The 23,584-nt window shown below is 34.1% G+C and overlaps 1 protein-coding gene across 2 annotated transcripts in view; it reads right to left on the bottom strand.

The window, feature by feature from the left end:
- The window catches only part of LOC150080975 (ATP-dependent 6-phosphofructokinase-like), a 303,293-nt gene that overhangs the window by 113,496 nt on the left and 166,213 nt on the right, over positions 1–23,584 (bottom strand). For both annotated transcript variants that reach the window (XM_090381722.1, XM_090381723.1), the window contains exon 11: positions 6,544–6,631. In XM_090381722.1, the coding sequence (XP_090237848.1) occupies positions 6,544–6,631 (88 nt within the window). The remainder of the gene's footprint in view (positions 1–6,543; positions 6,632–23,584) is intronic.

Here is a 23,584-nt window from a genome sequence, read left to right as displayed (position 1 = left end):
GGAGACCTCATCATTAGACCTTACTGTTCCAGCAGGTCTAATGATTTAGACCTGCTGGAACAGTAAGTAAAATCCTCAGATATGTTTTGTTTTTAGCTCTGTGCATTATTTTTCTTCTAGCTACTGACTATATAATTCTCAAATCTGCCCTACATGGATTATTGTTTCCATATCTGGGGTGGACCTCAGATGCGGCAAAATTCTTAAACAGCTAGACTATATCCAATAGATAGTGGTCGGGTTAATATATGACCAATCTATTAAATGCTCACGTCACTCACTCACTCTCTCTCTCTCTCTCTCTCTCTCTCTCTCTCTCTCTCTCTCTCTCTCTCTCTCTCTCTCTCTCTCTCTCTCTCTCTCTCTCTCTCTCTGCTCTCTCTCTCTCTCTCTCTCTCTCTCTCTCTCTCTCTCTCTGATCCACTGATATTCAGTTTCTGCTGCATGCCTTTTCTATAAATACTCTGCATGGGCACTGTTCTTCTGAATTGGAATCTAATTCCACCTCTCTCTCTCTCCCAAACCAATATGAACACAAGTCTCACTAGCCAATATCCAATTACTGTTCAACCTTCAAACTCACAACCTTAACTTTCATTTCCTGAAAATTACACTCTACAGAAATTCCAGTCCACTGTCAAGTATCTTCTGTCTTTTCAACCTTCAACTCAAACATATAGGTTGTTATACTTTTCATGTTTGGGGATCACCATAAAAAATACAGAACACTGTACTCAATTACTTCCTTACCTGTAAGAAATTCTGATTTCCCTCTTTTCGTAAAAGAAAAGTTTTATCCATTTACTTGTTCATGTGCATATTCAAGTATCAACTTATAGTTTTTTTTTAACTGCTAAGTTTTTAATTAATAATAACCATACAACATTAGACAAAGCACTTTTTCAGTTAAGTAAACATCTCATAACCAGATAATTTCCAGTTGAAAATATTCCTAAATGTCCTCAACAGCATAACTACAAGATGAGACAAATACAAATTTCATTCTTCCAAACACTGGAAAAGAAATGAATGAGACTGATTAAAGCCAAGCATGCAACATTCTAAAATATATTCTAATATCAATATCCAAAAGATTAAACTGGCAAAGATTCAAAATAGACTAGCAGAATATCTTTAATTGCTCCAACAATGAACAATATTCACTCTTTGTGACCTGACACAATTCTTTAGTAATAAGTAATGGTTGCACTCACCTCATGAATTCTTGTTTGTTGCCACAACAGTCAATGTTGGCAAGATGTTCTGAGGATAGCAATCTTTCAAATGAGGGGGAAGATAAAGCTTGGGATACAAACCTAAACAACTTCAAAGGACGTGTCAGGGTAGTAAACTATAGAAGATTACTTAATCTTAACTGTGTGTACACTAATGTCAAGAGTGTTGTCAATAAAATGGCTGAATTTGAACTCCTGGTTAGGACAACTAATGCTGACATAATAGAACTGACAGAAACATTGTGCCACCTGGAAATTGGGGATGATGACAAGTTCCACTATGGTATTTAGAGAAGATAGGAGGGCGGGGGTGTTGGGGTCATGCTATCAAAAGCAGCCTGAGTGCAAAAAGAGCTTTTGTTGTGTCTGAAGTTACATCTGCTAGCATAGAATCTGTGTGGCATGAGTTAGTTGGAAGTAAAGGTATAATGAGAACAGGAGTTATCTACAGACTAGAAGATCGCGAAGAGTATGATGAGAGTCTACATGTAGATGGAATGGGCAGGCAAGCACGAATGTCTTATTATGAATGATGTTAATCTGCCCCAGATTGATTGGAATAAGTGAGAGGGGAAACTCACCATTGGGAAAATCTTTTTTAAATAAACTTGATTATTTGTACTAGCATGTTAAAGTACTAGGGGTGAGAATATTCTTGACATCATCATTACTCATGAATCAGATGACATCCCAGGGCTTAAAGTACAGGAACCATTGTCAGGAAGTGATCATCCAATCGCTTGCAAGATGAAGAAAGATGTTGCAGTAGTTAAAGGTAAAGGCACAGGTTTTAAATTCAGAAGAGCAGACTTTTTAATGTAATATGTAACATCTGTGAGTTGAACGGATTGCCAAGGGATGGTGAATACATTTGAATTATGCAATACTTTTAAATAAAAAAATTAAAAAAATCACAGATGCCATGAGCATATGCATACCTTTAAGAAAATATTGCAGGAGAAAAATGCCGAAATGGATGACTGCAGAACTTGCTAGTCAAATAGAGCAGAAAAAGATAGCATGGGAGAGTGACGAAAAGTACTGAAGCATGCAACAGATACAAGTTGATCTGTAATAGTACCACAAATAAGGTCCAGAAGGCCAAGGCTGTGTACGAGAAACATTGCTTTCTTAGCCAAAGGACAGGGAAAAGGAATTTTTCATGTACATATTTGAATATAACAAAGAAGAAACCTAATCAGATCAGACCCTTGCAGATGTGGGAAAGTCTTACATAACCCAGCTGATGTTGAGGATGAATTGAATAAGTACTTTGCATCAGTTTTTACTGATAAAAGACCCTTCATGCTGAGAAGAGGCTGTGCCATATGAAATTAGCGATGTCGTAATTACAAATAATTTTTTATTAGAAAAATATTTGAGCATAAAGGCCAGTAAGACTCCTGGAGTTGATGCCATGTACCCTGTAGTTTTGAGGGAGTGTATTGAACCATTGAGGTTAATTATGAGCACATCTTTGAACTCAGGGGAGATTCCTTAGGATTGGAGAAGTGACAATGTATTGCCGATACATAAAAGTAGTTTTAAGAGTGAAGTGTGACTTCAGTGGTAGGAAAAATCTTAGAGGCAATGACGAGTGCAATCCATGGACATTTAGACAGATATGGGATTCTGAAAGGCGCACAACATGGCTTTGTTGAGGGAAAATCATGTTTAACTAACTTAATAGGCTATTTTGATACAGTTAGTCATGACTGAATTTGGGGAACAATTTTGACAGTTTATTTGGATTTTAGCAAAATATTTGACTCGGTCCCTCATGAGAGGTTACTATATAAGCTTCAACAGACTGGGATTACTGGTAAGAGTCTAAGGTAGATTGCTGGGTGGCTGCAGGGCAGGAGGCAGAGGGTTGTGATTAATTGATATTCTTCAGATTAGTGTAACTTCAGGAGTGTAACATCAGGAGCGGAGTAGTGGAGACTGGTGTAACATCAGGAGTAGAGTCCTTGAGGGACTCCACTCCTGACTTCACACCAATTTTATTTCTCATTTTCATAAATGATATTGACGAAGGGATAGAAGGTGTGATGTCAAAATTTGCATATGACAAAGATTGGCAGAGTTGTTAATGATCAGTACCAAGCAGCACTCCTTCAGGATGATTTTAACACAGTTCAAAGAAGGTCAGAGAAGTGGCTATTGAGAAGTTCAATGCTGCTAAATGCAAGGTTTTACACTTGGGGAATAGCAACCCACAAATAAATTATATACTTGGTGGGTTTGAATTAAAAACAGTGGAGGAGGAAAGGGATCTGGGAGTTACACTATGGGCAGATATTAGGTTTTCCAAACAGTGTCCTATTGATGAATTATCAAATGTTATCCTGTAGAGATAGGGAGGTCATAATCCTACTGTATAAGGCAATTGTAAGACCACATTTGGAATACTGTGTTCAAGTACAGAGACCTCATCTGAAAAAAGACATTGAGCTTTTTGAAAGGGTCCAAAGAGCAGCAACTCGAATGGTGAGATCAGCAGAAGAATGACAGTATGTGGAAAGACTGATTATGTGGGCTACAGAGCTTGGCAACCAGACACCTCAAAGGTGACCTGATTGAGGTTTATAATGCTGTTAGCAGAATTAGTAAAATGAATGAAGGTGGAATTTTCACTGTTATAAAGAATTCCAGAACTAGGGATCATAAATACAAATTACATGAGTTCATTCCAGATACCTCGTGTTGCCTCACTATCTAAGCCAAAGCTTATACATGGTTTGAAATGTCAACTTAAATTATACTATGCGGTGTAAAACATTATGCTAGTTAAAATTAATACAACTCATAACACAACATCACTCAGGAGGAATATAACCATTTAGCCCCATTCTAGAGGAATTAGGCTTTAGTCAGTATTAGCACTTCTCACCAATCCTATTGGACTGGGTTTCCATCCCTTCCACTGGGAAGGGGGTCCCCTACTATCCAGCTTCAACCTGTTCCTCTTATTAAAGACATCAGCAACAAATTTGTTAAAGTGAATAGCTTCCTATCTGTGAACATGATCCAAATACTATACTATACTCTAGTTGGCCCAGAGATATTTCTAATTCCATTTGAATGTCCACATAATTATCAAAATTCAACATTATGTGCTCAGTAGTTTCCTTATTCCCACATGAGCATAATCCACTGTCAATCAATCCTAGTTGACAATCTACTAGCCAAGCCATGTCCTGTCAATAAAAATGCAGCATTCATACTAAACTAGTGCCATGATTTCTTTCTTACATCTAAAATTCTGACATTTGGTAGGAACATAAATATTGCTCAGAGAGCTCCCCCCTCCCTTGCCAGATATCTTTCAACTGGTCTAATATTCTTTCTTTTTCAAATTTCTGATCTGCTCTAGTATAGATTATGCCCATCTCAGGACATGAAGTTATATCCAAGATTGATCTCCTTATGTTTTTTTCTAGTGCAGTCCATTAATGCATTCAGTGCTACTTGAAGATCCACTGGAAGCCTTACTGGAATCACTTGCAGTGATTCAGTTGAAAACGTTCAACAAGTCTTGGTTGTGCAAAGGAGGTTTAGATTAGATTGTAGGAAGTTTTCTTTTAGTCAGTCATTGATTGCTGGAACAAATTGCCCTCACAGGTAGTTAAGGCTGACAGTTTGAAATCAACTGGATAGTTACCTGTGTGAGGAAGGAAGCATATAATTTGTATTTTCTTATCTACTGTTTTTTTTTTTTTTTTTGTTTTTTTTTTGCTAATGCAACAAAAGCCTGTGGCTTCCTTGCACTATATGGTGAATACTATTACAATTACTATAGATATTCAATATTACACACCAAATGAGAGAGATAATGTAAACAATTTATATACAATGAATTAAAATGCTTTACTATATGTACTAACCCATGGGAAACAAAATAGTAGATTGGGTTATAATATTTATAATATACATAAGCATTTCAACTATAAAGAGAAATCACAGCTGTTACTTGATTAGAAGTTAAAAACTAAAAACCAAATGTTATTTAATGCAATGAAAGAAAAACTCATTTTCAGTTTCTAAGCTAACCACTATTTTGCCTTACCTTTTTATCAGTCTTCACAGACTAAAAAAAGTACACGATTTAGATTTTTTTGCTCTAACAGGAAAAAAAGAAACTTCAATATGAATGAACCAAAATGTTCCCGTACTGCATTAAAAATTGTCACTTACAAAGAACTCCATGCTCTCATCCTCAAATTATTCCTTGCACGACTTGAATCTGGACACTCCAGTGATTCTGCTGCTGTTGGATACATTTCTGGAACCCTGTTTTGGTTTTTTTTTTTAATCCCTTATGATTACTCATGGATCTACAAACATCATGAGATCTCCAAACTTTCAGTGCTGTTATGTTGTTGTTTGTTTGTTATTTGGTTTTTAGGAGCATTAGCAACTAAGGCCATATTGCTTCGGGGATATGCGGTGGTCATTCCCTGACCTTTCCGGATCCTCTGCATTTGGTGGTGACGGGCTCGAACCCCGGTCTAATCAAGAAGCGTGTGCTACGCACTGCTGCTCCTTCCCACCTGGCTACGGAGGCGCGCCCAACTTTCAGTGCAAGTTTTGGTTTAAAGTATAAGCGTAAACCATTGGAAAGTAAATCTAAGGAATACAGACAGTGAGCAGGCTATAGCCATGTTCTTAATCAGTTGATAGAAGTCTAGGACAAAAATTGCTGCACATTCATGCTGGCATAAGCAGGTCTTGCTTGAGTGTCAAGCACAAGGTGGTTGTTTTTATGATACTGATGGAATAATCCCACAAATATTTGTTGGCTTATTCAATCCACTAAGCCAAACCGTCACTCAGAATTTCTATAAAGACATTCAAAATTATATTTAAGATGGACTCAAAAATGTGAAAAATAGCATGCTTGAGACTAGTTATTGCATAAAAACAATGTTCTTGCTCATACCAGTCTAAATGTGTGACAATTTCTGGCAAAGAATAACATGATTACAGTTCACCATTTTCTGTATTTGCCAGCTATCTCCCTATTCCTAAACTAAACTTTTGAATTCAAAAGACAGATATTTAGTAAAACCTGCATACATACCGAGGAGATCATCAAACTATAAATAACACTTTAAACAGTGGCAGAATTGCTGGACTCACTACATCACGTCTCAAGCAAGCAAGCTATTTTTGCAAGGAATAATAGCAAAGTGAAAAATCCAAGAACTTGGATTACATCTCATATATACTTTTTCAACTAGGATATTTAGCTTGAAACATCCTAATAATTAGAAGGCAAGTGAAACTATAAAATTGCTAACTTTACCTTATTAGCAACAGCAGCATTCACTGCAGACCTTGGAGGGCGTAATCTTGTCAGCATTTTATAGGTCTGAAGATTTCGCTCAAAACTCCTACAACAGAAATTATGATTAAGTTATAAGTTTTAACATTTATCTTTAACTGTTTTGTGGTTGCAGTGTGTTAAACAACCATAAATAAAAATAAAAAAATTTAAAATATCAAATATCTAATCAGAATAGCATCATTGTGAATTACCTCATTGCGAATTTTAAAATTTCAGGAGTATGGCCTTCAGTTTCAATCTGCATCATTGATTACTTTTTCTTTTAACTGGAGAAGTATAGCTGTAAAAAAATTCATTATTGCTTCATGTTAGTATACAAAGTGTACCACTGATTGTTCTTTTATTTTTTCCTGTAGCTTTGGTTTCGGCTTCAATTTCTGTCACTTCACCTCACTATGCATAGAAAATGAGGTAGTGTGGGTTTTCTACTGATAACGAGACTGCTGTTACTAAAGATAGTTATTCTTGTTATCCAATATATTGTAAGAATAAAGAATAAAATTATAAAGTGAATCAGATTCCTAAAACCCACCTCTCCCCTTTTCAACCTAATATCACATGAAATTAGCACAACCTACATTGTGCCAGGAATACTAACTGGAAATTATTTGTAAAGATCTGCTGGTTCAATAAATCATACTGCCGTCTGTACTATGGGAATTGTAAATTGTGTGCAAATGTGAAAACAACATGGTCAGTGGATTCATCATGTTTATTTGAAGTTGTTTTGGCACTTCAGCACCTATGGCCATACATATACTAAGTATGTAGGTTATCCAGTTCAGGAATAGAGATAAATTTGCAAAACTAGTATCAGAAACTTAATTTTGATTTATTAGCTAAAAGAGGTAGTTTATGGTAATCATTTTTAGAAAGGTGAAAATGTTTGAGACATTTTTTCCATTACCCAAAAATGAGGTAAGTGTGGGTGGGACCTCAATTGTGGCTATTGTGAAGAGATATTGGTTGAATATTTTCTGCATTCAGTGAAGATATGCTGACTAAACACCATATTACAGTGATGACACTGGGGGGGGGGGTCCTTTGCTCTTAAAAGAAAGCATAGGTAATATTTGTGTGATCTATTCACAGACAAACTAATATTATCTCCAGCAATTTAATTTGAAGCTTGAAGGCTATTATTTGAGAGTTGGTTTGATATTTTGAAGCTTGTTATGCTGATCCTGCCAGCTTAATTGCCACTTAGATGAACTTTTTCTGGATTATTGGTGTATAAGTTTCTACTTAACAGTGGTGAGACAGCAGATTTTTTTTTTGTTCAGCAGTGTACTGTAAACAGAAAAGTAAATTAGCAAATCAATGCTATCCTCTAGGAAATGTAGAACTGGGTGGTCACATGCAAGCTGGTGGCAGAGCAATAAAAGGACAACTGGGCTAAACTTGTATTTCACCGTATGGTTAATATAATAAAATCACTTTGCATTAACCAAACAAAATGACATTATTTCTATTGGGATAAAAATGGGCTTTGTAATACATATTAATTGAATTCTGTAATAAACAAATACAGTAAGTCCCCAACTTACGTAAGCCCGAGTTATGAACTTCGGAGTTAAGTATTTTTTTTTATTCTTTTTTTTTTTAAGGATTGTAAAATTTAAAACAGTAAAAAAAAAAAAAAAAAGCAAATCGATAATGATAACATGGCATGCACAAATTGCACAGTGAGATCGGAGTAACAAGCTTAAAAAATAGGAATGAAGAGAAGATTCTGAAAATTTATGGGTATTTTTTTTTTTTTTTTTTTATGACTGAAGATTTCAGTGGAGGGGACACACATTTCACCATAACATAAAAACCCATAGAATTCCAGCTATCAGTATTTATCGCAAATGCAATAAGATCAAGTTTACAACCCATTTATAATTAACTGCACTAACAGAAAAGCCCAATAAACCAGAAACTGCATATTCTTTTTGTTTTACGGTAGTGACCTCCAGAAATGTGCTTTAATAAAATGTGAGCTCCCATGAAGTAACAGAACATTTCATTTTGACCATTATTGTGGTGCAGACTTAAGAGAATAAGTGACAGCAGTAAATCGACCAAGAAAAGGAAAACAATTGATTTGGATCAGAAAATTAAAATAATAAGGATATATGAAAATGGTCAAACATCAACAAGTATCACGTAGTTATTTAGATTTGTCAGTATCAACAGTGAACACAATAATAAAGGACAAAGACAGAATACAAGAATACAAGAAAAAAAGGATCAGCACAAATGAGGTCAACTATAATAACCAAGACTACAAAATACATATGTTTTTACAGTACAATAACATCAGTTTTTTTTCTTCCTTTTGTTTTATTTTCTTATGTGCCACTCCGGCTACTTTACTGCTATCCCCAGATAAAGTTTTTAATTGAACTAATTAAAAATATAACTATTTTTCTATATATATATATATATATAATATCAATAATTAATATAAAAAAATCAAAATCAAATTAATATATAAGCCAGTAGCATAGCAGAACTGTAGAGCAAAAAATTAACATAAAAATTAAATCAACAGGGAGGGGGAAAATAAAGGTAACAAGACTGAAGTGTAGCCAAAATTCTCCAAATAATTTAGAAGTTCAATTAAACCCAATTAATAATAAATCCATTTTAAAATTAAAATATAAAGCCAATTATATAATAATTTAGCAGTACCCTCCTTGTAAGGTACCAGTTCTGAGAGACATGAAACATCACCAAATCTTTATATTTATTTATCTTCTTATTTCATTCTAACTTTTAAGGCCATTATTCAAAAAAAAAAAAAAAAAATATATATATATATATATATGTACACACACAATAAAATCTCATTAACACAAACTTGGTTTATAAAAAGTACTTGTTTATACGAAACATGCAAAAGGATAGGCCTTTCTATGTAAATATAGAAGTCAGAAGGTCGCTTCGCTCCTCTCTGACTTGTGTCACATGAACCTGAATTATACATTTTTATATTTTAATTATTTTTAGTGGGGGGAACCCCCTACACTCCCTTCTAATAATCAAAAGATGTACAAAAATTATATTATATTATTTTATCTAAAAACAAATTTAACAAACCATCATTTATATATGTGATTATAAAGAACATTTCTTGTCCAATTTTTTTTTTTTTTTTTATATTGTTCTTTGATTCGGTTTCCATTAACACAAAGATTTTTAGCTGCCTTCACTCTACTTAATACAACATAGAATTGTCCATGCGAAAAACATGGTGATGTTAAGTCAACACCAACCTTACATAATGTTTGACCCTGACTTTTTTTTGTCATACTAAAAGCCAATTTCATTGGAAACTATGTCCGTTGAAAAATGAAGTTATATTCCCCTTCATTATATTCATATGTATTCATATGAATACATATGAATCAGTGGAATATATGCTTTCGATCCAGCTGTCACCTGTGACGTGTTCACAAACCAAACATTTCCTTATTTCCACTACACGGTGTCTTGTAGCAATTTCATTTTTGTGCAAATTTCATTTTTCACATCCAAGTTTCTTAAAACCATAACAATTGCATTTACCTTTAATAGTAATTTATGCAGATGTAAACCTGAAGGCTCCAGAGAATAAAGTGTTTTGGGTGTTACAGAGTTGTATCCGGCATAATTTGGTCTGATGAATAAACTATTTTCAATTCTCCTGGAATAATTTTTGATAATTTTTTTTTTTATTCAGCGACTTAACAGTATTATTTGTTGTAGCTAAAACTGCACATTGAAACTTTTCTTCCAAAGGAGTTTCAATACTTCCAAAAACATCATGTATTAAATTCCCTGAACTGCAAATATTTTCAGGAATCTCTATTTTTTGCTTTCTTGGTATCTTTTATGTTTTATCTTTTATGATCAGATTGCGATTTCTTGGAAATCTTATTTTCAAATTTATCAATAAACCTAATTCTGTTTTTGCACGAACTTTTTTTTACATGAATTTGATTTAACACGAATTCAAAATAAATATTTCATTTTTTTTTACGCAAGTCATTTTGATTTAACACGATTTCTATGAATTTTTTTTTGCCTAAATTCTAAGAAAAATTTTTTTATTTGTGGCATATTAGTATCATTTCTATATTACACGCACCAATAGATTGGATAGCAGCTAGTGTGTGCATTTTGAAACGCGTGCTTTTGTTTACCAATGTGTACATCTAGGTATCTATGAATGACCAAAATTTTTATTGAATTTGGTGCACATCTACGGTATTCGTGCATTGTATCTTCGGAAGACATTTAGTAGTAAGCTCTATTTCAAAGTGAAAGAATCTTTAGTGAAATTTGTGCACATATAAATTTATTAATTTTGTCGATAGTCAATAAACTGTAAGTTTACAAATTTTTCATACCTTTTTTATTAATTATAACTGAGATATTTTTCGGTAGCCCTTATATAATGTCGAATAATTCGCCTATTACCAAAATGAAAAGGAAAGCGATTTCTTTGGAACTTAAAATTAAAATTTTAGATCATCTTGCAACTGGACAAGGGGCTACGTCTGTAGGAAAGCATTTTGGTGTACGTGAAGCTACGGTAAGAACTATTAAGAAAAATGAAGCTGCAATTAGGAAGTCGGTATGTTCTGGAACAAAAGTAAGTGTTAATTCATCATCATATACAAGAGATATTGTCAAGGAAAAAATGGAAAGGCTCTGGTAATATGGATAGTAGATCAGTCACAAAAAAAGAGTACCAGTAGATAGAAATGCCATCAAGCAAACAGCACTAAGAATTTACAGACAGATTAAAGAAAAGGAGCCAAGCACTTCATCTCAGTTAAACAGAAAGTATGAATTTTCTGCTAGTACAGGTTGGATGACAGGGTTTCTTAAAAGGAATGCTCTTCATAATATAAAAATTAAAGGTGAAACTGCATTTGCAGATGAATCAGCTGCTAAAGTATTCCCACAGGAACTTGCAAAAATTATTGAAGATGGAGGATACACTCCTGATCAAGTGTGGAATGCAGATGAAACTGGTTTCTTCTGGAAATGAATGCCGACCAGAATGTATGTAGCCAAATCGCAAAAAACTGCTGGTGCTTTTAAGGTAGCTAAGGATCGTGTGACCTTATTATTTTCCTCCAACGCTTCAGGAGATCGTATGTTGAAACCACTGCTGGTAGATCGAGCCCTAAACCCAAGTTCAATGAAAGGTGTAGATATCAATAAACTGCCTGTTCACTGGATGGCAAACAAGGAGGCCTGGGTGACCACTGCTATCTTTACAGAATGGTTCAACAAATGTTTCGTCCCAGAAGTCAGACGTTATATGAATTTGAAAGGTCTCGAATTTAAAGTTCTTCTGATTCTTGACAATGCACCCGGCCATCCTGTCTTGGAACACCCAAACGTACAAATTTTATTTCTGCCACCTAATACTACATCTTTGATACAACCGCTAGACCAAGGTATAATTGCGACAATTAAAACATACCACGTAAAACGAACATTCCAACACGTTTTGGACAAACTGAATGATGAAACACTAACAGTCATTGATGTGTGGAAGAAATTCTCAATTATGGATTGTATCAATCAAGTTGGATTAGAACCAGCAACTTTAAATGCGTGTTGGAAAGCGTTTTGGCCACAATGTGTAAAAAGCAAAAATCCCATCATCCCTAATACGACCAAATTTCCCAACATCATTACAATGGCACACAAAATTGGTGGAGAAGGATTCAATGATTTATCGTTTGAAGATATTGATGAATTGTTAACCGACAAAGCCCTAAGCAAAGATGAAATATTAGAGATTGTCTATGGGGTCTATTGTATAAGGAACTCCTTATCCCATAGAACGTAGTGATAATGAAGAAAATGATCCTGTTCTAAATGCAGATTTAATAAAAGAAGGTCTGGAACTGGCCAGAAAATTAGGTAATCATTTTGTCAAACATGACCCTAATGAGGAACGCACTGGGAAGTTTCAACATGAACTGAAGTTGTTGACAGCCTCTTACAGAGAATTATATAATGGCCTAACCAAAACACAAACACAACGATTAATAACTGAATTCATTCGTAAAACCGGTGAAACATCAGCATCAGAGGAGACTTGTGCTGATTTTGCTCAAGAGATCACAAAAAGAATTTCATTAATAGAGGAAGAAAACGATGTTCACAACATTTCTAGTGATAGCAGTGATATTCCAGTCGTATGCAAACATATACGCCGTTTATTATCAGAAAGTAAAAACGAATAAAATTTTGTTATGTGTAAAACTGATTTTTTTTGTTCATGAAGAATTTTTTTCATTTCATATGCATACAAATTTACTTTAATACATTTTCATTACATATTATTACATGTGTATTTTGTTGAAATAAAATAATAAGCTTAAAACAAATATTTTTGTGTTTTTTTTTAAATTATTTTTACTGATTTTTTAGGTCCGGAACCAATCTTCTTTTCTTCCATAAATACAATGTCTTTTTTTACATGAATTTTTCAGGAACGTATCTATCATGTAAAAACAGAATTAGGTGTAATTGCTTTGTTTTCATCATTATCATGATTGTTAAGTGCTGTATCTAAAGCTTCATTCTTTTTTTCTGGATTCTTTCATTCTCAAATGATTTTTTTCTTTTTTATCAATGATTGGAGTATCAGTGGAGCTATCAACAATTTGTGATTCATTTTTTTTTTTGCTCTTTTCGTTTCTTTCCTTAATTGTGAAGCTTTTAACTTATTTTCATATTTTTAATAATTGCTTTGTTTTCTTCGATATCAGGATTTTTAAGTGCTGTTTCATACTCTTAAGAACTTTGATTTTTTATTACGATCTTTCTTTTTTCTGTCTGTCATTATTAACAACATTGCTAATAGCTGAAGAAACTTTTTAAAAAACTAAATTGCTGCTTTGAGACAGGTAGAATTCTAAAATTAAAAACACTAAAAATTAAAAGCACTATTTTCCAAAATATTCTTTTATATATAGAAAAATTTAAAGACTAAAAAATTACGAGTTCGTAAAAGTTAATGTATCTATCCTTCTTATTGCACTGTCTATATATCAAAGCATCTTTGAGACAGACCTGTCAATCACTTTGTAGCATGATGCATTAGCAGTTAGCCTCGCCTTGAGAAAAGCAAAAAGTGTGCACGTGAAAAGCTCTATTTTTCACCATAACACTGCTAGATGAGATTTAATATAAACAAACTTTAAATTTGTTTAAAAGACATCAGCTCATGTAAAATGGCACAAAAAATAGATTAAACTCTAGCAAAAGACTCTTTGAACTGGCGTAACAGTTGCAACTGACAATTAACATATCTTTTCTAATTACATAAATACTGGGCATGTACCTGAAACCTAAAATATGTGTAATAAAAGTATATGTAAGCTGTGAAACAAAGTTAATGTAATGTGTATTTATATAACACAAGCCCGTGTCAAAAGAAACATTGCTTTACTGTTTTAAGCTTTCAGGTACAGTATTTATGTAATTAGGAAAAATATGTTAATTGTCAGTTGCAACTGTTACGCCAGTTCAAAGAGTCTTTTGCTAGAGTTTAATCTATTTTTTGTGCCATTTTACATGAGCTGATGTCTTTTTTGGAACTTTTCTTTAAATTAATTTAAAGTATGTTTATATTAAATTTCATCTAGCGGTGTTATGGTGAAAAATGTAAAAGGAGGAATTAAGCCTGAAAATTTAAACTGAAAATTATACAAGAGGCTGATAAGGATGGAATGAAGAAAAATGGACATTGCAAAGGAAAGGCTCTACATGCTATCACGAGAGCATATAGAGACTGTCTGATAAGGTACTTCATACACAACATAGGAGGGAACAATTTGCAGCCAAATGTCTTGGATGCTACCGCAATCTTGTTATTGCTTGGGACAGTATTGCCTCAAGTGTAATAATCAACTGCTTCAGAAAGATTGGCTTTGGAGACAATATCATCAAAAAACATGGTCCAGCAAATGAATGTGATAGCAACATTGAGGAATGGGGGAATTTGAAGACGCATATTGATTTTATTGGCTGTTGTTGTTATTTGGTTTTTAGGAGCATTAGCAACTAAGGCCATATTGCTCCGGGAATATGCGGTGGTCATTCCCTGACCTTTCCGCATCCTCTGTATTTGGTGGTGACGGGCTCGAGATTTTATTGGCAAATATGAAGAATTTGTGAAGGTGAATGATGAAATTTCTATTACAGCAATGCAACACCAGAAGAGTCACTGAGCACCAAGCAAAACAATTGTGTTTTTGTTACTAGTGAAAGTGAAGCATGCACACACGTGCAGCCATCTAAAAAAGATGCCCAAAATGCATTGAGCATAACAGAGAATGTGTTGGCCTGCAGTAATGTTGATAAAGAAAAAACTATTGCATTTGATAGTCTGTGCTGTAGTTAAAAATGCACATAGGCCAAAAACCGTGCAAAGAACATTGGATCCTTTCTTTAAATTAGATTAATTTATCAAAAATTTAATGGTTCGTATGTCTCCTTTTATATTAAGATTGTAATTCTTTTTACTTGATACTAAAGTATTGTATATATCATAAAATGTGTTATTCCTATTACTGTATTGTTAGACAAGGCTTTTGTTTTTATCATTTTATTTTATTAATCTAAATAAATTTTTTTTATATTTTTGATTATTATTCTTAGATATATAGTATGTACCAAAAAAAAAAAAAAAAAAAAAGAAGTAAAATTGACACTTTTGCAAACCTCATTAATACAAATCTCGTTGTTACAAAACGTGAAAATTTCGGTCCCTTGAACTTTGTATTTAATGAGATTTGACTGTGTGCATTAGTGCTTGCGTGCACATTTATGTACGTTAGTGCTTGCATGCACGTTTGTGTGCACGCACGTGCGTGTGTCAAAATATTCTTCTTCTTATAGTGTTCTGCTCTCGGGCAGGTTCAGGGCTCCGTGCTTCTCTATCTTGTGCTTTTCTTTTAAGTCCACATAATTTCCTCTTCTTCTCTTAACAGCTCTCTTCCCACACATCTTTCCCTCAATCACTTTCCTGAACATGCTTTCCCTTCTCAATACATGTCCTATAAAGTTCTTTTGTCTTCTTGGTTCTTTTCCTAACGTTCTCTCTTCACCTACTTTCCTCAACACTTATTACTCACCCCTGTTCATCCATTTTGTCCTTTCCATTCTTCTTCACACCCACATCTCGAATGCTTCTAGCCATCTAATCTCCTCCCTTCCCAGTGTCCATATCTCTAAGCCATATAGTACACCAGTCCATATTAACGTTTTCACCATTTGCTTTAATTCCTTCTTGAAAATTCTTCTCAACACATGAAAAAAATAATAATAATAAATAACTAATTAATTGAAAATATAACTCTTTTTCTTCATTCTTCTGAGGATATTATGTGGTTTTCGTAATTTTGGCACATCACTGATATTGCAGCAATATTTTATTAGTCATTCCAGAGTTACGTAAAATTCAACTTATGTAAGAAGTCCTGGAACATATCTCTTACATATGTTAGGGACTTACTCTGTATTTTTACAGAGAAAAACCCTATCCTTTCAAAGACAAATGATATGTACTTCACACAAACATGAATTTTCTATAAGATTCTTTAATATATGATTTTTATATATATATACAGTGATCATTGAATTATGACCACCCCTATGAAAACTGAATGCGACCCGTTGACCACGTGAGGTATGAGAGTGCACAGTTAGTCGACCTATGAAGCATACATAAGGTATCAGTGGTTCAGTAGGTAATAAAATTCCGAGCGAGGGTGCGACCATGCGTCACATGCTTGCACGTATGGGCTGTACCAGCAGACAACCCCTAAGGTATCCTTTCCTAACCAAGGTTCATCAGTGTAAAAGACTCGCCTGGTGTAAAGAGCATACAAGTTGAATGTTAGAAGACTGGAAGGTGTGCTGGTGAGATGAGTCATTATTTACTCCATACCGTGGATGGTCATGTACGGATTTGGTGTCAACAACATGAGGCTCTTCATCCATCCTGCATGGTATCAAAAGTGTAGGCTGGTGTATGTATGTATATAAGTGAATGTGTAAAACGTTCCTAGGTCTACCTTAAAAAAAAAAAAAAAAAAACCTGTTTGTCATGCCTCTCCTTACGATGATAACTGGATATGACAGTGTCTGGAGTTTTAACTTTTTAGAATTTTTGAATAGTATGACATCACAATCATGCTTCCTGAAGTTACTATTACAGTAAGTACAATTGCAACAATACAAATATTTCTCAACAATTTCTTTTTTCGTCTTGCATTTTCGTTACATTCCATTGTTAGGTTCCCCTAACAGCTGCGTATGTCTACATCAACCGTAAAGGCAGAGATACACTATTAACACTTCACATTTTACTAAAGCACATTTCTAGGGGTTACTACCATAAAACAATAAAAACAATTTCCAGTTGCGTTTCTGGGAGTGGAATCTGTTATAAACTGGTAGTAAACTCGATCTAATTGCATTTGCGATTATACTGATAGCTGGAATTGTGTCGGTTTTTACGTTATTATGGTGAAATGTGTTCCCCTTCACTGATATAAAAAACATAGATACATTTTCAGAATCTTCTCTTCATTTCTATTGTGTTACGTTTGGTTGGGGTGATTCTGCGTTCGACTGCCATTTCTTGTAAACACAAAGGCAAATCGTGCATAAGCGAATTCGGTTAGTGTTATATAAGATATTGTTCCCCTATTTATAAATCGTGTATGATCGAATTCGTGTAGTGTAAACACGTGTTTTATGAGGACTGACTGTACAGGCACTCCCCAGTTTATGCAATACCCAACTTACAGCAATTCGACTTTACGTAAGTTTTTGCTGGCCGGTGCAAACTTAAAATCGTGGAAACGTATTTTGTAAAATTGACATAAAGTCAATTTCACTTTTTTTTTTTTCATTTATTCCCGTAGGAATCGTGAAAATATCTTAATTTTTTATGATATTTTCACCCAATAATACAGTTTTTTTAGTAATTCGTTCCAAGATCTTGGAAGTTGAAATTTGCTGTATAACTATGCTATTTATCTCCCTAAAAAAGTCATTTTTAGAATGGCATTTGCACTGCGCTTTCATCGTTATTTGTAAAATAATAAGGGAAGTTTACCTCAATATAATACGTAGAACACTTCCGTATGCTACTCACCAGCAATTAAAATGAAAAAATAGAAAATTTTACATGACAGTAAAAATTAATTAAAAATCAACTGAACACAATTAAAAATCAATCTAACACAATTAAATTAAATTATTAATTAAAAGAAATTTAATGAAAAAATTTCCCATCCTGAAGCTGACAACGCTTTGACCGTATGTTGTGGGCCGCCTCCGTAGCCAGGTGGGCAGGGGCAGCAGTGTGTAGCACACACTTCTCGATTAGACCAGGGTTCGAGCCCGTGACTACCAAATACGGAGGATGCGGAAAGGTCAGGTAATGACCACTGCATATCCTCGGAGCAAAATGGCCTTAGTTGCTAATGCTCCTAAAAGACAAATAAACAAACAAACAAACCGTATGTCGTGATCACAGGAACGAAAACTACCAAATAGGGTTGAGCATGAATCTTAAATAGGGATTATTTGTCCTCATGCATGCAAGTAAAAGCCCATGAATTGGAGATTAGAAATGGCTGGCAAACATTAACAGAATTCTCATGTAATTCAATTTCAACAGTTTCTGCAATTAAGTCAGGTATAATTACATTGGACACTAAGTATTTTGGCCTCGTTAAATAAAAAAGTGTTTTTCGTCAACGGCATGAAAGGTAATTCTGATGCTGATGAATGAGAAGCATGAACTGAGTTGATTAACACGAAAATTCGGAGTAAAATGTGTAGAAACCTGGTACAACGTGTTGTATACCAGGTCATTTATTTGTGTTGCGAACAAGGAAAGGACTGAGCGATTTTTCAGTATAGTGTGTAGTTTCCATATTGGCTGGGCGACAATTTTAAATTCGGTATCTTTAAAGAATCTGTTGAGCTATTTGTGCCACTGTTCAACATATGGGACAGAAATAAAGTATTTTTTAATATTACAATTATTGGTTGAAGTAGTATTTTGTATCCTATCCCTAGCTTGTATCCTAATTCGGTTTATTGTAGCAAGGGGCTAACCCCTGTTTAAGAATCTGCTGGTTAATATTTGTATTTCTGAGCCCAAAGCAGATTCTGTCGTTGAATATTTATAGGCATTTAGAAATTGATTAAAGATAATAGATTTCTTGTAGGAGAATGGGTGATACTGTTATAATGCAGAAGCATGCCGGTGTTTGTAGGTTTATGATAGATGTCAAATTGGATTTTATTCGAGTCCCGAGTAAGCGTGAAATTTGGAAAATTTAATGACTTTTTATCTGTACCCTCCTTTTCCGACATAAATTGGAGTCTAGAGTGAATATTATTCAACCAATGTAAAATGTCTTGGATAGTACTAATAATCAATAAATAAATTTTCTGTTTATACTCCGGGACGACCATGCTTCTGCATTATAACGGTCAGAGGAGTTCCAAGATAGCCAGAATACATGAAACAGCACCGTATTCAGCAGTCACGGGCTAGAACCCCGGTCACTCAAGGCACGTGTACTTATGCACCCGCGCGCCTGACCACTAGGCTACGGCGGCCTCCTACTATCAGTAATAACTAGAACATAGCTAAATACCTCCCATATTATGTGATATGGGGTAGAAAAGGCATCAAATGTATACACTCAATCGTTGAGAGATATACCTCCAATATTAAGCAGCTCAAGCTCAATCCCATCAGCAAACCAAAAATTTGTTTGTATACTGTCTCGAAAGGTGACATAGTTGGCCTCAACTAACAGTATAATTAAGTGAAAAATTTCATTAATAGGAAGCTTTGTATAATTAATCAGTACAGAATTATTATTTAACATATCCCAAATAATAACTATTGCATTTACATTCGTATATAATGAGGTAACATCTAGTGAAAATAAATTATTATTATCACCAAGTCTACAGCCCTTAAGTTTATTAAATAATGTATCGTAGTGATTAATCCCAAATTGTATCGCCTGTCTAAAGGGTTTTATAATGCTATATACAGGTGTGACCAAGGATGAAAATGCCGAGTTTCTGTAGGAAACAATAGGCTGAATAGGAAATCCAATCTTGTGTAATTTTACCTGACTGAAAAGTGCAGGAATATTGTATGTTCTGGCCTTCAATTCCTTTAACTGAGCCATAGTAATGTAGTAATTTTTTTTGATACGGGGTTAACGTTTTATTGTATTGATTGACCAAATTGGTAAATAGTGTGGGGTCTACTTCAAGATAAGTGGAGGTATTTGAAACAACTGAATCTAACTTATTAATATAATCATGTTTATCGAGTATCACAACTGTGTCGCCTTTATCTGCCCTCTGTATAATAACGTCTTTATTTTCCCGAAGTTTCGTAAAGCTGAACTGTCATGTGTATTCAATTTAGGAAGTCGCGTTTCTTTTATGTTATTCACCACTTGGTTAACTTGTTGAATAAATAAAACTTTTTGTGGAACATTACAAAGTCCAAATTCAATATCATAGAATTGTTATGCCTATCTCCTCTCTTTTTGTAATTTTATAATTTTGAAATTTTTGTAATTTTGTTATTTTTCCTGTGCATGAGATAAAAAAATTTAATAAACAATTCTATTTACACGTTTGTCAAACATTTCTTTTTTGCTTCAATCAAATTCAGCGCATTTAGATGCAAGTGCTGCATAAGCATTTAGGGAAATTCCAACTTACGTAAAATTTGACTTACATAGAGTTCTGCAGAACGTAACCCTTACATGAGTCGGGGAGTGGCTGTACTTATAAATTTTTTTTTGGTAGTTGTTGGCGCATATGCTTCTGTGGCCATAATGTACCTCCCAAGGTTTTTGCAGTACTTTGATCCAAGCCCGAGGCGGGAATCGAACCCGTGACCTTTGGGTTGCCAGGAAGGCACTTTACCCACCCGGCTAGCCCGGTCGGCGTACTTATAAATGGCTATAACATAAGCCCAAAAACTTTATGATCCTGTAGCATAGTAAATTGCCAGTTATTTCAGTTATTGACTGATGTTTCTAAAAGAAATATGCAATCTGAATAAGCAACAAATGTCTAAAATTGAAAATCAATACGTTATATGTAGTAATTTTGGATATATGAATGATTTTTTTTTTTTTTTTTTTTAATGAAAACCCCAAACATGAAAGGTATCAAAACCTATAGTACTTAGTACTGTGCATGGGTTGAAGGATAAGTATGGGGGGAGGGGGATGCCGGAAACTTTGCTCTAGAGACTAAACATGGGTTTCACCACTTCAAGCCTCCAATAAGCAAAGTGGTGGTATTTCACCGGTTGATGAAAGTCATCTACCACTTGATAAATTACACACTGACACAGAAATAATATTTATTACCAGTTTGTATGCACAATCAGAATTAAAAATGTATATGGAAGACCTCTTACTAAATAAAAACTATGGCCACTACATTTATCTTCAGTTTACTATGCAGAATCTAAATATTATAAACTTTTTTAAGGTGTAAGAACTTATATAAAAAAACAACATTTATTGTTGATCATGTGGATCTAAAATGTTCTCTTCAAAAAGAATATAAGATAGTCCACCTGATTGAACTTTCAAAAAAAAATTCTGAAAGCTAAAGTTTTTTCCAAAATAAACTTGAGAGGTTGCTCTTTACTTGGAATGGAAGATTCAAATAGATATTTTTTGAGATTTCTTATATAGTCATCCTTACCTCTGTTTTCCTGAAATTCAATGAGAAATACATCTGGGATTATTCATGAGAAATACAATGAGATTACCTGCAAGACTTTATCATAATCTAACAAAAGTTTGTGTTTCATTTCATCCAACTTTGTCTTCTGCATATTGAAGAGGAAACATTTCATCCTTTAACTTTGCTAATATTCTTTTATGCTTGTTTGTTTGTTTATTTATTTGGTTTTTAGGAGCATTAGCAACTAAGGCCATATCGCTCCGGGGATATGTGGTGGTCATTCCCTGACCTTTCCGCATCCTCCGTATTTGGTGATCACGGGCTCGAACCCCGGTCTGATCAAGAAGCGTGTGCTACGCACTGCTGCTCCTACCCACCTGGCTACGGAAGTGCCATTCTTTTATACTAATATAATTTTATGTAAAGAATATTAGTAAAGCTAAAGAATGAAATGAAATAAAGACTTTGGTAGGACCCCAAACATTTTCCTTTTTAAAACTGCAAGTTAGTTACCATTATAGAAATGCATGTCTCAAAAACTACCCTTTAAATTTTGCTTCAACACTGTTTTAAACTTTCCCCAGCCTCTTTTCTGCTCTCTTCCATACATAATCAACCACAGTGCCAAATAACTATGGCAGTAAATCTATGAAAATTTTCACACTGATATGCAGTTGTTCAGCTTATGATGGCATACATGTATTCAGAAAGAAAAGTATTCATTTGTAAAATACATGTGTAATATACATGTGTAAAATATATCTATTTTAATCAAACTAACTTAAAATGGTCTAACTTTTATAACAAACATGGGAGTTTAACACAAAACTGCTTTAAATTAAACAATAAAAAGGATCATAGTTTACATACAACAAAAATAATACAGGGATCACATTCAATCTATTCACCTGACTATTTACTTCACTATAAAAAGAATAGTTTTGTAAAGAAATTAATTGTATAACTATATCACAATGAGAAATAATTGTTCTTGGAAAGTAGTGATAACAACTTACAAATTTACAGGAGACATTACAGCTGCAACATTACTGACAGACAAATAAATATGTAATTGTTCAAAAGTGATTTGCCAAAAAGTTTCTCCCATACTTTATGATTTTACAATTACTACAATCTGTAATTGTTGTGACCAGTGTCTCCTTTCACTCTGTTATGCCAAACAAAGCTCCAGATCCAAGTACAGTCTGTCCTCGTATAGCACGATAGTTGCGTTCCTAGAAACCCTCGTGCAATGCAAAATCGTGCAATATAAACAACAGGCCCTATGGGAAAAGTAGGGTTAGGTGCCAACCACCCAAGATTGAACACACATTTGGAACCAAAACATTACCAAACACAATAAATAATCGGGTAATTTTAATCGTTATAAAATACGTAATAAAAATAATATTATATTATAATAAAGTATTTTTTAATACTAAAAAAGTATTTTTTACGAATAAAATACGTATTTTATTCGTAAAAAATTTATTATATTAAATAAAATAGTCGTAATAAAATACTTACGTATTTTATAATACGTAAGTATAAATTATAATACGTAAGTCATAATAAAATATTGCTAATGCTTTTGCTTCTATCGTAAGCAAACTTGCTTTTTGTTTGATTTTCTATCCAAACAGATGACAGCCGTTCCATCTCTTCCAATTCTTGTGTCTTAATCTAATGGATTTTAATTACACTTTGAGTTGTTCCTGCTATGAAATTTGTTTTTATTTTCTCTGCATTCTTTGTAATTCTCGGCGTTGTCTCATTTAGGTCTGTAGCACGTGCAATATCACATGGTCTTTAATTTCACTCAAAGCATTTCACAATTTCGTATTTTTTCTCTATCGACAGAAGAGGACTGGCCATAAGCCTTACGGGGGAAACCACGGTGGGCCGGAGGCGGGTGTGATTATGGCCATAAACTGTAGTATGAGGCCACTATAAATTTTCCCGGGTAAGAATTTTTGACCCAGTCCGCCTCTGTTTATCGATATTGCTTTTTTTTTTCTCTCTGAATCTGCAGTGTCTTAGCCAGGACGCTTCCTTTTCACACCTTTTAAGTCTTTTACTAATTTTTAGGGAATAAAGCACAATTACAAAACGAGGTGGCACGCTTGATACACATAAACAAAGCTGCGCGCGTGTAGCAACTGAATAAATAACACCGTAAAGGCCGAGATACACTATTAACACCTCACATTTTACTAAAGCACATTTCTGGAGG

This window comes from Mastigoproctus giganteus, chromosome 9 (assembly GCF_048544385.1).
Source record: "Mastigoproctus giganteus isolate SK-2022 chromosome 9, ASM4854438v1, whole genome shotgun sequence".
In the NCBI taxonomy this organism is placed as follows: Eukaryota; Metazoa; Arthropoda; class Arachnida; order Uropygi; family Thelyphonidae; genus Mastigoproctus; species Mastigoproctus giganteus.
Note: the sequence above shows the minus strand (reverse complement) of the source record. Positions and strands in the feature narration are given on the sequence as shown.